The 15,189-nt window shown below is 35.0% G+C and overlaps 1 protein-coding gene and 1 long non-coding RNA gene across 2 annotated transcripts in view; one reads left to right on the plus strand and one right to left on the minus strand.

The window, feature by feature from the left end:
• LOC309660153 overlaps positions 1-15,189 on the plus strand; it is a 639,313-nt gene that overhangs the window by 603,957 nt on the left and 20,167 nt on the right. The gene's annotated exons all lie outside the window — the stretch shown is intronic.
• The window catches only part of EPHA6 (EPH receptor A6), an 870,129-nt gene that overhangs the window by 500,183 nt on the left and 354,757 nt on the right, over positions 1-15,189 (minus strand). The window contains exon 4 of the mRNA XM_082460667.1: positions 10,982-11,137. Within this exon, the coding sequence (XP_082316793.1) occupies positions 10,982-11,137 (156 nt within the window). The remainder of the gene's footprint in view (positions 1-10,981; positions 11,138-15,189) is intronic.

A 15,189-nucleotide genomic window follows, 5' to 3' on the forward strand; every position in this document is an offset into this window, starting at 1 on the left:
ATACATAGAGAATCCTAAAGATGCTACCAGAAAACTCCTAGAGCTAATCAATGAATTTGGTAAAGTAGCAGGATACAAAATTAACGCACAGAAAAATGCATTTCTATACACTAATGAGGAAAAATCTGAAAATGAAATTAAGAAAACACTCCCGTTTACCATTGCAACAAAAAGAATAAAATATCTAGGAATAAACCTACCTAAGGAGACAAAAGACCTGTATGCAGAAAATTATAAGACACTGATGAAAGAAATTAAAGATGATACAAATAGATGGAGAGACATACCATGTTCCTGGATTGGAAGAATCAACATTGTGAAAATGACTCTACTACCCAAAGCAATCTACAGATTCAATGCAATCCCTATCAAACTACCACTGGCATTTTTCACAGAACTCGAACAAAAAATTTCACAATTTGTATGGAAACACAAAAGACCTCGAATAGCCAAAGCAATCTTGAGAACGAAAAATGGAGCTGGGGGAATCAGGCTCCCTGACTTCAGACTATATTACAAAGCTTCACTAATCAAGACAGTTTGGTACTGGCACAAAAACAGAAATATAGATCAATGGAACAGGATAGAAAGCCCAGAGATAAACCCACACACATATGGTCACCTTATCTTTGATAAAGGAGGCAAACATATACAGTGGAGAAAAGACAGCCTCTTCAATAAGTGGTGCTGGGAAAATTGGACAGATACAGGTAAAAGTATGAAATTAGAACACTCCCTGACACCATGCACAAAAATAAATTCAAAATGGATTAAAGACCTAAGTGTAAGGGCAGACACTATCAAACTCTTAGAGGAAAACATAGGCAGAACACTCTATGACATACATCACAGCAAGATTCTTTTTGACCCAGCTCCCAGAGAAATGGAAATAAGAACACAAATAAACAAATGGGACCTAATGAAACTTAAAAGCTTTTGCACAGCAAAGGAAACCATAAACAAGACCAAAAGACAACCCTCAGAATGGGAGAAAATATTTGCAAATGAAGCAACTGACAAAGGATTAATCTCCAAGATTTACAAGCAGCTCATGCAGCTCAATAACAAAAAAACGAACAACCCAATCCAAAAATGGGCCGAAGACCTAAATAGACATTTCTCCAAAGAAGATATACAGATGGCCAACAGACACATGAAGGAATGCTCAACATCATTAATCATTAGAGAAATGCAAATCAAAACTACAATGAGATATCATCTCACACCGGTCAGAATGGCCATCATCAAAAAATCTAGAAACAATAAATGCTGGAGAGGGTGTGGAGGAAAGGGAACACTCTTGCACTGTTGGTGGGAATGTAAATTGATACAGCCACTATGGAGAACAGTATGGAGGTTCCTTAAAAAAGTACAAATAGAACTACCATACGACCCAGCAATCCCACTACTGGGCATATACCCTGAGAAAACCATAGGTCAAAAAGAGTCATGTACCAAAATGTTCATTGCAGCTCTATTTACAATAGCCAGGACATGGAAGCAACCTAAATGTCCATCGACAGATGAATGGATAAAGAAGATGTGGCACATATATACAATGGAATATTACTCAGCCATAAAATGAAATGAAATGGAGGTATTTGTAATGAGGTGGATGGAGTTAGAGTCTGTCATACAGAGTGAAGTAAGTCAGAAAGAGAAAAACAAATACAGTATGCTAACACATATATACGGAATCTAAGGAAAAAAAAAAAAGGCCATGAAGAACCTAGTGGCAAGACGGGAATAAAGACACAGACCTACTAGAGAATGGACTTGAGGATATGGGGAGGGGGTGGGGTGAGATGTGACAGGGTAAGAGAGTGTCATGGACATATATACACTACCAAATGTAAAATAGATAGCTAGTGGGAAGCAGCCGCATAGCACAGGGAGATCAGCTCGGTGCTTTGTGACCACCTAGAGGGGTGGGATGGGGAGGGTGGGAGGGAGGGAGATGCAAGAGGGAAGAGAAATGGGAACATATTGTATATGTATAACTGATTCACTTTGTTATAAAGCAGAAGCTAACACACCATTGTAAGGCAATTATACTTCAATAAAGATGTTTAAAAAATATATATATATATATATAACCAAAATTTTTTAGCACTTTTTTGTTCTGAGTGTACTTAATATTTCACATGATTTATTTCATTAAATTATCACAATAAACCTGTAAGGTAGTTAATTATATCCCCGTTTTATAGAAAAGGTGACTGTTGCTTACCAAATGTACATATTGCACTGAAATATATGTACTCTTGTATACAGGTCTATTCTCGTCTAGCTTGATCCAAGCATGTGCTTTAACTAAGATGAATAGAATGCATAGTTTTGTGCAACCCTACAAGAATTATTTTTCACATAGTGCAAATTTTGAAAAATATTGGAGAGCAGAGAGTTCAAGGTTATAATCTTTGCAAGAATCCAGTGTTATTGATTCAAGATAGAACCATGTGACTTGAAATTCATGTAAGAAGTGGAAGGGGATGTTTATATTATGAAAACTGGTATTAACTAATAAAAACCCATAGCAAAGTGGACAGCCACCCATATTCTCATTGGGAAGGAATAAAAGCTTCTCAAAATACAGTTGCATAGACACTCAAAACTTGAAAACTAAGCATTTGTGACTCCAAATTTCTATGCCATAGAGCGTGGACATAATTTTACCTTGGAAAAATTCATAAAAACAGTTATCAACTATTTTCATCGATGTAGAAAAAATCTTCAATATAAACCCATAGAATAACTAATTCTAAAAACTACAGAAATATGCTATAATTGTGTAGGTCAAGAGTTAAACGGCAAAACCACATTCATAATAAAAGCACACTAAAACACAAATGAAATCATGAGCATCCTGAGCTTGGGTGTTTTGAGTCAAAATTCATCCAGTTTCGCTAAATATCACGAAGAAAAAAAACCTTGTACACCTACATACAGTCCTTTCTGTGTCTGAGTCAGTTATTTTTAATTAAATACTCATTAGAAATAAGAGAAATATGATGAGACTAAGCATTGTCATATTTTGGGAGGGAAAAGCAAAACAATAAATGAATAGATTAAAGCCAATTAATAAATCTTTCTCAAAAGGCATAGCACTGTAGGGATAATTATGAATGTTCTCTTTCCAATTATGGATTAGTCATGGTAAGCGGTCTGTTGTGTACAAGTAGATGATATTAAATGGGACAATTCTCTCTGAGTTCCAACTGTAGATGCCCAGAACAGATTCGCCCTGGTAGCAAGTGGTAATTCAATTTTTCAGCATCAGCAGAATAACCACTTAATATCGCTTCCTATGGAGGAACCTCTCCCAGGTAATTTGGTAAAAGAACCTTGCCTGAAATAAAAATTAAAGTATTTATGTTTAGGCAACTCCATGAAGCTCAAGTGGCATCTTACATCAGTGATCTGTATCAGGGAAACTGGGATTCATTACATACAGGTATCTATCCTATAATATAAGGATCATTTTAATTTTAAAAATATACCACTGCCATACATAAAGTAAATATTTAGTTATTTTCTATAATGAGAACAAGTCTAGAATATAACACAGCGTGTTAAAGGTAATAAATCCATTTATGCCATATCTCCCATTCTGGCTTCTGCAAAATTGTGGCTGCTACCTTGTGTTTACAATCAGTCACCTAAGCAATCAGCTGCGCTTTTGTTTTTTCAGTTGTGAGACAGAAAAGCAAGGAACCAGAATGTTTTTTTCCATGCAAAAGAAGCTTAGGGGAGAGAGAGAGGAAGAGAAAGAGAAAGAGAAAGCAAAAGCGAAACAAAAGTGATGGGGCAAAAAAGAAAAGATAGCAAGCAGAGCAGGGGTATCTGTATGGGAGCATCCTATACCCACCCAGAGTGGAGGACCTGAGTAGGGCAGATGAAACGGGGAAGAACACCTTTCCCGATGCATCTCAACACAATATTTGTTCTATTCAAAGTAAGAGTGAGAGAATAATGACTTTCTCAAGTGGCCAATCATTCCAGAAATAAAGAAGCCATGTTTTACAATGTTAACCTTAGAGCAAAAATAAATTCAACTTTTACACTTTCATTCTAACCACTGTCACTGTATACCAAATATAAAGATAAAAAGACATGGTATTTGCCTATGTATTAAGAATGAAATTGGAAGAAACCATTTTACTCAAGGTACTTGACTACATATTTAGATGACCAAGAAAAGTGAAATCCTTAATGATGTGCAATAGAAGTACCCATATATATGATTTGCATTTTATGTTTTGAACTTTTCTAAGTAGGCAGCACAAATGTTTGTTGAATGTGTTAATCTTCCAGCACCTGTTCAGTAACTAAAAAAAAATCCTCCTATTGATTTAAACACATGAGAAACATCAAAGTGAAAATGCGATGACTGTGGAGTTACATTTGTCTAACTTTTTATGCATCTGTATATTAGACCCTCACTTCATTTCTCCCAGTCCTTTCATGCTCTCTGCCTTTCTTGCTTGACAAGTACTTTCTTAGTAACTCCTATAGTCCTTTGTTTCTCCAACCTTAGTGAGCATTTTTCCTTCTGGTCTAGAAAAGCCTTAGACAGTTATTTTGATAACAGAGTTCTTGGCAGGCAGCAGGGTCTCCTGTGCTCTGAACTGTTCTCAGAGGCAGCCCTAATTGACCAAGACCTGATATTGTGGCGTGTCCCCCACGGCTCATCCTTTAAAACACAGAACATACATTAATGAGTCACCTGAGAAATAAAGTTAAGAGTTTATGAAGTAGATTAAGATAATAGAGAAAACACTTCAGCATTTCATTTTAAATTTCTTATTCTTAATTTCTTTAATATACTTTGCAGTTCATGTAAGAGAAGCACAATGAATGTTTTAAAAACATCCATTTTTGATTTTTAAAACAATGTTTTAAAAATCAAGAAGATCCAAACTTACAAGTATGTTGCTGGTATAACTGGATATTAGGACTGTTTGAGAGATCCTAATATAGTTAAAATTAGAGATGGAGAAAGAGGCCAGGGCTGGACTTTGGATGTTCTTGGATTGATTCTTACAATTTTGTCAGATAGGTGTTGGGCTTTGAAAGATGTGATGCAGAAGAAGTGGTTATATGATCAAGGTTTTGTTTTTGTTTAAAAATAATATTTTCTAATAGTTTGGAATGTTTGGAGGGATGGAAGACTAAAGGAAGTAGACTTGCCAAAATATTATAAATTAGCCCAAGAAACAGTTGAGGGCCTTAACAAAAAGGAAAGGACCAGGAGTTGATATGAAGGAATGGACAGAAGAAATACTAAGAAGTAAAACTGACAAGCCTTGTGACTACTTGGACACGTCAAGGGTAGGGACAGGGGTTATGATTCTAAGCTTTCTTGCTTGGATGCACGGGTAGATGAGGATTCACCAGGATAAGGAAACAAGCTGGGATGGATGAGCAGGCTGAGGTAGGAAGTAATAAAATTGACTTTTGTAGGTGAGCTAAAATTATTAGTTTATTCATTCTTTGAATATTTATTTTGTGCCTAGTACTTATTTTGTGCCAGGTACTATTATTTATCTTGTGCCTAGTATTATTATTTATTTTGTGCCAGGTACTATTATTAGTGCTGGAGACACAGTAAAGAAAGAACATTCATGATCCCCTTATAATCTACTATGGCTAGAATGACAATAAACAAGGAAGTGAGTGTAAAAATAAATCAGATATTTTCAAAGAGTGACATAATGCATAAAAAATAAAATATATGATATAAAAAAGAGTAACTGGGAGGGATTCTATTTTTGAACAGGTGATCAGGAAATGCCTGTCCTAAGAATTGACATTTGAGCCTGACTGCCAAAAAGAAAACAACCATAAGAGGACCTAAAGGGAGAGCACTTCGAGTAGAGGAAACTGCTGGCATTAAGGATGAGAACAAGTACAGCATCATGGAAATTCATGAGTTTAATAACCAAGGAGAGTATGGTATGATACAAGATTTGAGATGTGGGCAGGTTTCTATGGGACACACAGGTTGTCAGATCCCGTAATGAGTTGGCTAGGTGACTTTGGACCTTAAGAGAGAAGATTGGGATATGGATAAAAATATAGGCATCATCTATTTACAGGTGCTAGTTGAAGCCATGAGATTAAGAACATGTGATGAGATAAGAAAGCTAAGAAAGGAGCATGAGAAAAATTAGTATTTAACAGGTGAGCAAAAGAAGAGAAACTATCCATGGTAACAAACACGATGTTCAGAAAATTAAATGGGTAAAGGGGAGATTGCAAAGTCTTAGAATAAAAGAGAACAAATAGTTTCAAGAAAAAAGAAGAGATCAACAGAGTTGAATGTCATGAATAACAAGACAAAAATGTTTCTAACACAATATGGCAAATAAGATCATTGGTGAATTTTTCTTACACAGTTTATTTTCTTACACAGTTTACACAAAGAAAAACATGATTGCAGGAGAGTGAAGAGCAAAAATCTGAATGTAGTAGAGTAAAAAGGAAATTAAAAATGTGTGAAGAAGTAGCCATAGCCGATGAAGACTGCTTTTTCAAGGTACTTGTTTTGGGAGAAAAACTACTGGACTGGAAACATTATTTAATGATAGAAGTTTGAGTACACTTATAGGTGGTGAGGAAGGACTTAGTGGAAACAAAAAATCAAAAGAGGAAGTTAACAATAATAGCCCAGCCAAACAGATGGAAGGATTTGATCACCCCTCCACAGCCAATATTTGAGGGATTAGCTTTGATTATAAGACATCTTTTTTTTTAAACTGTAGCCATTTGAAACACCTAAAAATCTTTATGTGTACACCTCAACAAAGAAGATATACTGATGGCAAATAAGCATATGAAAAGAGGCCCCCATCACGCCATCAAGAAAATGCAAATTGAAACAACAATGATGTACCACTACACACCTATTAGAAATAACCAAAATCCAGAACACTGATAACATTAAATGCTGATGAGGATGTGGAGCAACAGGAACTCTCATTCACTGTAGGAATGCAGAATAGTACAGTTTGGTGGTTTCTTACAGAATTAAACATATTCTTACCATATGATTCAGCAATCACACTCCTAGGTATTTACTCAAAAGAGTTGAAAACTTATGTCCATCCAAAAACCTGCACATGCATGTTTATAGCAGTTTATTCATAATTGCTGAAACTGGAAAATAATCAAGCTGTCCTTTAGTAGGTAAATGGATAGAAAAATTGTGGTATATCCAGACAATGAAATACTATTCAGCACTAAAAATAGATGAGCTATCCAGCCTTGAAAAGACATGGAAGAATCCTAACTGCATATTACTAAGTGAAAGAAGCCAATCTGAAATCTTCTACTATATGATTCAAATTATATAACATATACATATATATATGGATACAGCACAAAAATAAGTGGTTGCCATGGGTTGGTAGGAGGAAAGGATGAATATAGGCCCAGAGGATTTTAGGGCACTGAAAATCCTGTGTATGATACTATTATGATTGAAACATGTCATTATACATTTGTCCAAACCCAAACAATGTACAACACCAATAGTGAACCCTAGTGTAAACTATGTACTTTGGGTGACTATGATGTGTTAATACAGGTTCATCAAATATAACAAATGTACAATTCTGGTGGAGGATGTTGATAAGGGGAAGGTTATGCATGTCTGGGTTGGGAGGAGGGAGGTATATGGGAAATTTCTATACTTTCTCTTAATTTTGTTCTTAACCTAAAACTGCTCTAAAAATAAAATCTTAATGAAAATATTTATGTGATTATATCATATATATTATATGTCTCAAGATTATGAAATTTAAAAAAATACCTATCTCTACAGTGAAAATGCAAAGAAATTATAAAACTCTTAATGGTGAAGTCACAGCTTTGTTGTACCAGAAACTTAAGGGTTGCTGTTGTTTTGATGACAGTGCTAAGGAGCAGGGAAAGATCTCTTGAGGTCCTTAGAATCAAATCACTCATATGATTACATACAATACCTATCTAGGAGCTCTTTCCCTACTAGGCCATTTACTAGCCAAATGTCTTAGTCATTTTCAATATTTTGGTCCTCCATTTTCTTTTAAACCCAAACATTCAAAATCTCCCTGACCCTGATACCAAGTTAAAAAAAAAAAGCTTCCTTTTAAATGCCTGGAAGATTCTCTGAAAGCATAGCTTCAAATGCTAAGTCAAAAACAGCAGAAAGTGATCACTGTCTACCTGACACAAATTCTGACCTTTAGATAATATATTATTGGAATAAAGGTGATAAAGAATGGCTAATTCAGAGACACATGATCTAGAAGTTAAGGGAGCTTCCATCTATTAAAAATCTATTAGAATTTGGCTATTGTTTATGGTTAATGAAAAACGGAAAGGTTGACTGCTTATTTGATCCTTGGCCTCAAAAGTTCTGTATCTTGGTGAAGTTACCTTGGTCCTCTTAACTCTAATTGTTCAATGACCTCTTGGCTTGCCATTTTCCTGGTTTTTCTTCCCTAACAATCTAATCTTTCAATTTTTAGGAAGTATGATGCTTTGGAGTTTATGGTCCTTGCTTTTTCTGCATATATTATAATAATTGCTAGGGTCTCTCACCTAGTCAGAGTATAATTCAAAAAACTTTACTTAGATATGCATAGAGGTAGAGGACTTAATATATTTTGTGAAAAGGTCTTACAAATTCAGTACGTTATTTCTTTCAATTTGTAGGAATGTAGATGATGGAAGCTGTGAGCCCAGCATAATACTATCAACATAAAGTATTTAACAGCTTGAATACTAACTTATCAAATATTATTTTAAAATGAATTGTGAGAGAACAGCTTTCTGTACCAAACAATTATATAGCAGCTGCTATGTGCCAGGTATTATTCTTAGCACTTTTCAAATACTAACTTATTTAATCATTATAAATAACAACAGAATGAGGTAGGTACCGTTATTAACACTAAGAATGGTGCAACAGAGGGTAAAGGGTTAAATAATTTGCCCAAGGCTACATAGCTAGTAAGTACCAAAGCCAAGGTTTACACTCAGATAATTTGACTCTAAAAGATGGTGAACTTACTAGTACACCATGCTAAGCTTTTCCTAAAACAAGGAAAAGAAGTCCTCAAGGAAATAGCAGAGAGAAGCCTTGAGAGGGGATTTTCCTGTGGCTGGACAAGGGGAGATCTGACAAAAGTTTCCACCTTTCTTTGGGGTTCTCTCTTTTAATCCCTATGGCAATACAGCATGCTGTTCGCTGTCTAAAGCTCTGCTCAGCAATGACCAGAATTAAACCTCTCTGCTTCCACTTAGCACAGTTAAAGCAGGCTAGCATAATTGCAAACATAACTTACAATACCAAGCATAAAAAAGTTTTTTTAAAGAGAGAAACATAAAATGTTAAGCTAATAAGTACACATATCAGATTCAACAATGACTGAGGTTCATAGACCTTATTACATCCCATATTTATTTCCTTAATAGTTTCTCACTCCAAAGAACTAAACCTCCCCAACTACCTACTCTGCCACCTCATTGAAGGGTTATATTGATGGGGAACAATTTATTCCTTCATTTTGTCAATAGTCTATTTATGGCCTTCTAAGAAAATAAAAAGAGCAGATTCTTCTCTATCACTGTCCTAGGAAGTCCATTTAGTTTTTGATGTAGGTTTTCAGGGATTCTTGCCTGGCACAACTGTAGCCATTGGAAACACTACCATCTACCTAAGCTGGAGCATGTTGTCCACAATATAATATAATAATATACAGCAATTGTGCAAAAAGGATTACATATAAATAGTAACAGAAATCTTTTCCTGTTCAAAACTATTTCCACAATTAGGTGAGAAATTATATTTAGAATTTTCCTTTTCCTACTTATAAACTTAGAATACGTTACTAGAAAAAAACAAATCTAGGTAGCAATTTCTCAGGCTACAATTTTTTGAAGAAAGTAGTCACTCAGCACTTACAGTCAGAAAGCAAAAATTATATCTACTAATGAATGGGTTGTATTTTTATTAAATGTATTCTATAAAAATATTTTATATTTTATAAGTCTGTAGCAGTGTACACAAATCTATAAACTTCATCAGTTAAAAGAAATGGAACATCTCCACTGTCTCTAAGGAATATGTGGCATTACATAATTTTCAATCCATTTCTGCCTCTATGGAATTACATAAGATAAGCAACATTTTGGCACCAAATCATCAACAAGAAGGCAAATTTTCACTATATCTTATTTATGCATTTAACAAGACTTTTATAACTAAGAGGTGACACTTTACTTTTGCATATCTTAGCAATGCATTAATATATTCACTTTTATTTTTATAGTGTACAGATAATTTATGATACTTTAATAATAGGAGAATACAAATAATTTAAAATTCATGGTGCATGCATTAAAATGGCCTTCACATTTAGATTTAATATTCTATTGGTTCCAACCCCAAAATAGAGAGAAAGTGAGAGGTGAAATGTGGACAAACTCAAATATATCTTCCTTTAAAGACAAATGTCAAGGAAAACTCGAACTTTTCTATATAACAATAGCACAATGACTTTCAAAGTTCCATACTGAAGCTCCCACACACAGCAAACTTGATGGTCCTAAACTGATGTGCCTTCAAAAGTTCAAGGGTTGAAACAAAAAACAGAAGTTTTGCTTATAGAGCCTCAAAAAGCCTTAAACTGCTTTAACTTCCTAAGGACAGATTATGCCTAGGAAAAATTTGCAGGGCCTCCAGATCAAGGCTGGTATATGCATGTCAGTGATCAATGTGATTTTTGAGGAATAAATACATTCTTTGCAAACAGCTGGAAAGCAATTATGCTAAGAAAGACAGAGAAACTTTTTCCTTGACTATTATCAAAGACAAATAGCCTTGATGGTATAGGATTTTGTATAGTCACTTCTTTTTTTGTTTTTTAATTTAGAATAAAAAGACCAAAAGTGTTGGAAACAGGATTTTCAAATGCAAAATGGACAGACTTACTGGTACATGCCATGGAAGGTGGGTCTTTTTCAGCTCGAAAGTAACCCTTTTCACACTGACAGACAGAAGTTGCTTCCATGTAGGTTAAACTGTGTGGAGGACATTTAGAACACTTTGTGTTGCCAGCAAATGCTTTATAGAATCCTGGTCTGCAAGCTGTGAACATAGGAAAAACAATATTTTTTATTATCGCTTGAGTTATTTTACTTGTACGTGTACAACATGTTTTAACTTATACACACTTTGGATGTCAGAGTTCAGTTCACACATACACAGAAGAGTCAATACATGCTAATATTAATGAATGAAATTAGTAATTCAAAATAAGTTACACAATGGGGACTTCATATTTTAGCTGAGGTTGCTACTTTTAAAAGGCATACTTGAAACACAGATATGCAAAATAACAGTGCTTACGAAAGTATGGGGATGCCCACATTAAGGGAGACAATTGTGTAGCTCTGGGAGATGGCATTAAATAACATTGAATCACACTCTTTAAAATTGATTTCCATTCCATTTCTCCCTCAGCTCTTCTGAGTATTTAAGGAGAAAGTCCCAGGGCAGTGTGGGTATATCTTTAACATCTTCCTTACTGGCTAAATATTTTTTGAACAAAATGAGAGCTGGCCTTAGACTCAGAGATTTTATCAGGACATAGCTATAGTTTGATAACACTGCTTCATTTTTATAAAGATCATTTTTTATTTTTCTGTGGCAAACAATTTTCTATTTATTATAATGAAATAAATTCATTTAAAAATTTAAGTTTAAAAGTGCGTAGACAGGGGCTTCCCTGGTGGCGCAGTGGTTGAGAATCTGCCTGCCAATGCAGGGGACGTGGGTTCGGGCCCTGGTCTGGGAAGATCCCACGTGCTGCGGAGCGACTAGGCCCGTGAGCCACAGTTGCTGAGCCTGCGCGTCTGGAGCCTGTGCTCCGCAACAAGAGAGGCCGCGATGGTGAGAGGCCCGCGCACCGCGATGAGGAGTGGCCCCCACTTGCCGCAACTGGAGAAAGCCCTCGCACAGAAACGAAGACCCAACACAGCCATAAATAATAAATAAATAAATTAATTAATTAAAAAAAAAAAGAAAAGTGGGTAGACAAAATATCAAGTAAATAAGGTATATTTGTTATGCACATATGACAAAAATCATGAAAACTGTAGGCTAATGACTAAATTTTCACAAAACATAATGAAAATGAAATGTAAATGACTAAAGTTATGCTATCAAATGTTTCATTGAACCCCATTTTCTATTCACTTAAATCCATGTTGTCATTTTCACTGAACATTTTCATAGGAATGGAAGACCTACAAAAAAGGATCCTATGATAAGGTACGTATCCGGGGTCCTGAATGGTGGGGGGCTTAATTGTTTCTAGTCTCAAAGAAATGACTGCTGGCCACTTTCTAAATTAAAACTGTTATACAAAATAAAAGAAGTGTAATTTTCCAGTGACAAATATTAAGTTAAAAAATATTTTAACAAGCTATGTATTTTAACTCAACACATTTTCACAAAATGTTCTGTGTAAAAATAAACAAGAATCTTAATTTAACAATAGTGAATCTATGAGTAAGGCTTCTGCTTATATATTCAGGAAGGAAAAAAAGTATTTGAAATCTGACACATATTTTATATTTAGAGCACATTCCAGTTAAAACTAGCCACATTTCAAGCATGCAATAACCTCATGTGGCTGGCTAGTGGCTACCGTATTGGAGAGTGCAGTTTTGAACACAGAAATCTGTTCATTACATCCCCTTCTATAAAAAATTTTGATGACTTCCCATCATCTTTATATTAAAGTTTAAAATATTTACCTTGGATTACAAGTTCATACATGGCTTGCCTACAGTTCACCCATGGCTTCACCCTGCCTACAGTTCCAACCACATCAGATAAAGCTGCTCCCCTCTCAAACTCCCTCTGTTAAGGCTTTGCCCTTCTACTGTCTATTCTCAACTCAGCAGGCGGTGATCTTAGAAAATACATCAGATCATATTATTTCTGGGCTCTGGGCCTTCCAATGGCTTTCCATTCTCCTAGAGTAAAGCCAACTGCCCTATTAATTGCCTACCAAGCATTGCATGATTTTGCTCCCCATCCATTCCCTGTGACCCTGTTTTGCATCTTCTACCTCCTTTTTGTATCAAGTAGTCCGCTCCAACCACACTGGCCTCCTTCAGAATCTTGGGCATCCAAAGCATTCTCCTGCCATTGGGCCTTTAGTACTTGCTCTTATCCAGATGTCTGTATGGTTTTCTCCCTCCCTTACATCAGGTCTTTATTCAAACATTACTGTATTAATAAAGCCTTCCCCGATTCCCCTTTTTATATTGCAACCCCTGCTACATCCTACCCGAGTAATCCATATTACTCTCCATTCTTATTCCTGTCTTCAAAGAACTTAACAACATCTGACACTCGATATGTTTAATTTTTAAAGCCATTTCCCCTTAAAATGTATGCTCTATGAGGTCAGAGATTTTTTTTTTTGTCTGTTTTGTTTACTGAAGTGTCTCCAGGGCCTAAAACAGTATCAGGCATTACTTGGCCCTCAATGAGTATTTGGTAAATGAATGAATGAATTGCTAAGGGACTCCATTAATTTCTGAGTTTACTATGCTCTTTGTTCTGCTTTGAGCCTTTTCCTCTATTGAAAAATCTCTTCTCTCTATCCCCACCCCATGACCCACTCATCTTGCTGACTCCTAGTCATCTTTCAAGTCTCACTTCTTTTAGAAAGCTATACCTGACTCCCTAGACTAGTTTCTCTAAGCACCTGTGCCTTTTCCATGTTAGCAATCCCTTGGCAGTTATTTGTTTAATGGCTGTAAGTGCCACAAGGACAGATTGGCACAGTGCTTGTCATAAAGTCGGTGCTTGGTACTTATTTGTTTTATTGAATTGGACAGCATGTGAGTACTCTGCTAATTAAATTCCTGCAGAAGATAATGCGTGTCTACTCAGTGCATGTTCTGATCATGGCATAATTCATCTCACTACAAATTTACAGATTTTTTTTGGCTTGTTGCATTACTCTAAGTAAGGGATGGAAGCAGGTAGTAAAAATCTTCAAACTGATTCAACTACAACTCAAGAATGATTATTTTAATATTCCAATTGAAACAAAATCTTTCCAATTGAAATTACTATCCATGTGAATTTTTTTTTTTTTTTGCCTACTGCAAAACTACAAATACAAATTGGATATTGTTGCAGCAACTCTCAAGTCTATCCCTGATTTCAAATGCTTGTTAACTCAAAATTGCCCTTGAAAACCTTAAAATGTTGAACTTATAAAATATATTTGGATTCTTAAATTACTACCCTATTTTAATATGAGGGTTTAGCCTACAATTTCATTTAAAAATTAAGGATGATACTGTTAAAATGTTAGAAAACCACTGTTGTAGGCAGTAACATTCTTCTTATATAGCACACATTAATGGTATACAGAATGCACCTCTGTTTTTAGCCTGAATCATATTATACTACAACTACTTGATCACGCTATCACCTCAACTTCTTGTAACTGCCACAAGCCAGACATGGGCCTTACCATTCTTATATCTACAATGCTTTAGCATATTTTGAGTATATATTTAGTTTTTATAAATGCCTGAAAAGTTGAATGAGTGAATAAATAAATGATTAATTCACTAACATCTAATATGAGATTACTATAACTCTGTAAATGGAATGAGCATGTTATATATCTTTTAGTTAGTACTTTTAGGTTTTGTTTGTATTTGTTAAAAATGGGATAACAGTCCCTATGTCTTGAGATCTTTTAAATTACTTTCTTATACATCCCTTCTTACTCTACCACTTCCTTATTTCTCTGTTTATAGGGTATGTGAACTTCATTTCCAAAAAACAAACCACCCAAAATAAGAATGTTTCCCAACATATATCAATACTGCAGATGGAAAGTAAAATATCTGATTCAGTGGTTTCTAATGTTTTCTTTTAGAAGAAGCTATTCAGATATCGACCTTCAGATTAAAACTTCATTTTAGTACCTCTCAATTTCTCTTTATTTCTATATTCAAAACATTCATGACTATATATATATATATATATATATATATATATATATATATATATATAAGATCATAACATGTATGTTCTTTTTGTATGAACATTTACTTTAAAATGTCATTTAGAAATCTGGCTTATTTCCACCTTTTCTTCCT

This window comes from Balaenoptera physalus, assembly GCF_965194825.1.
Source record: "Balaenoptera physalus genome assembly, chromosome: 4".
NCBI lineage: Eukaryota > Metazoa > Chordata > Mammalia > Artiodactyla > Balaenopteridae > Balaenoptera > Balaenoptera physalus.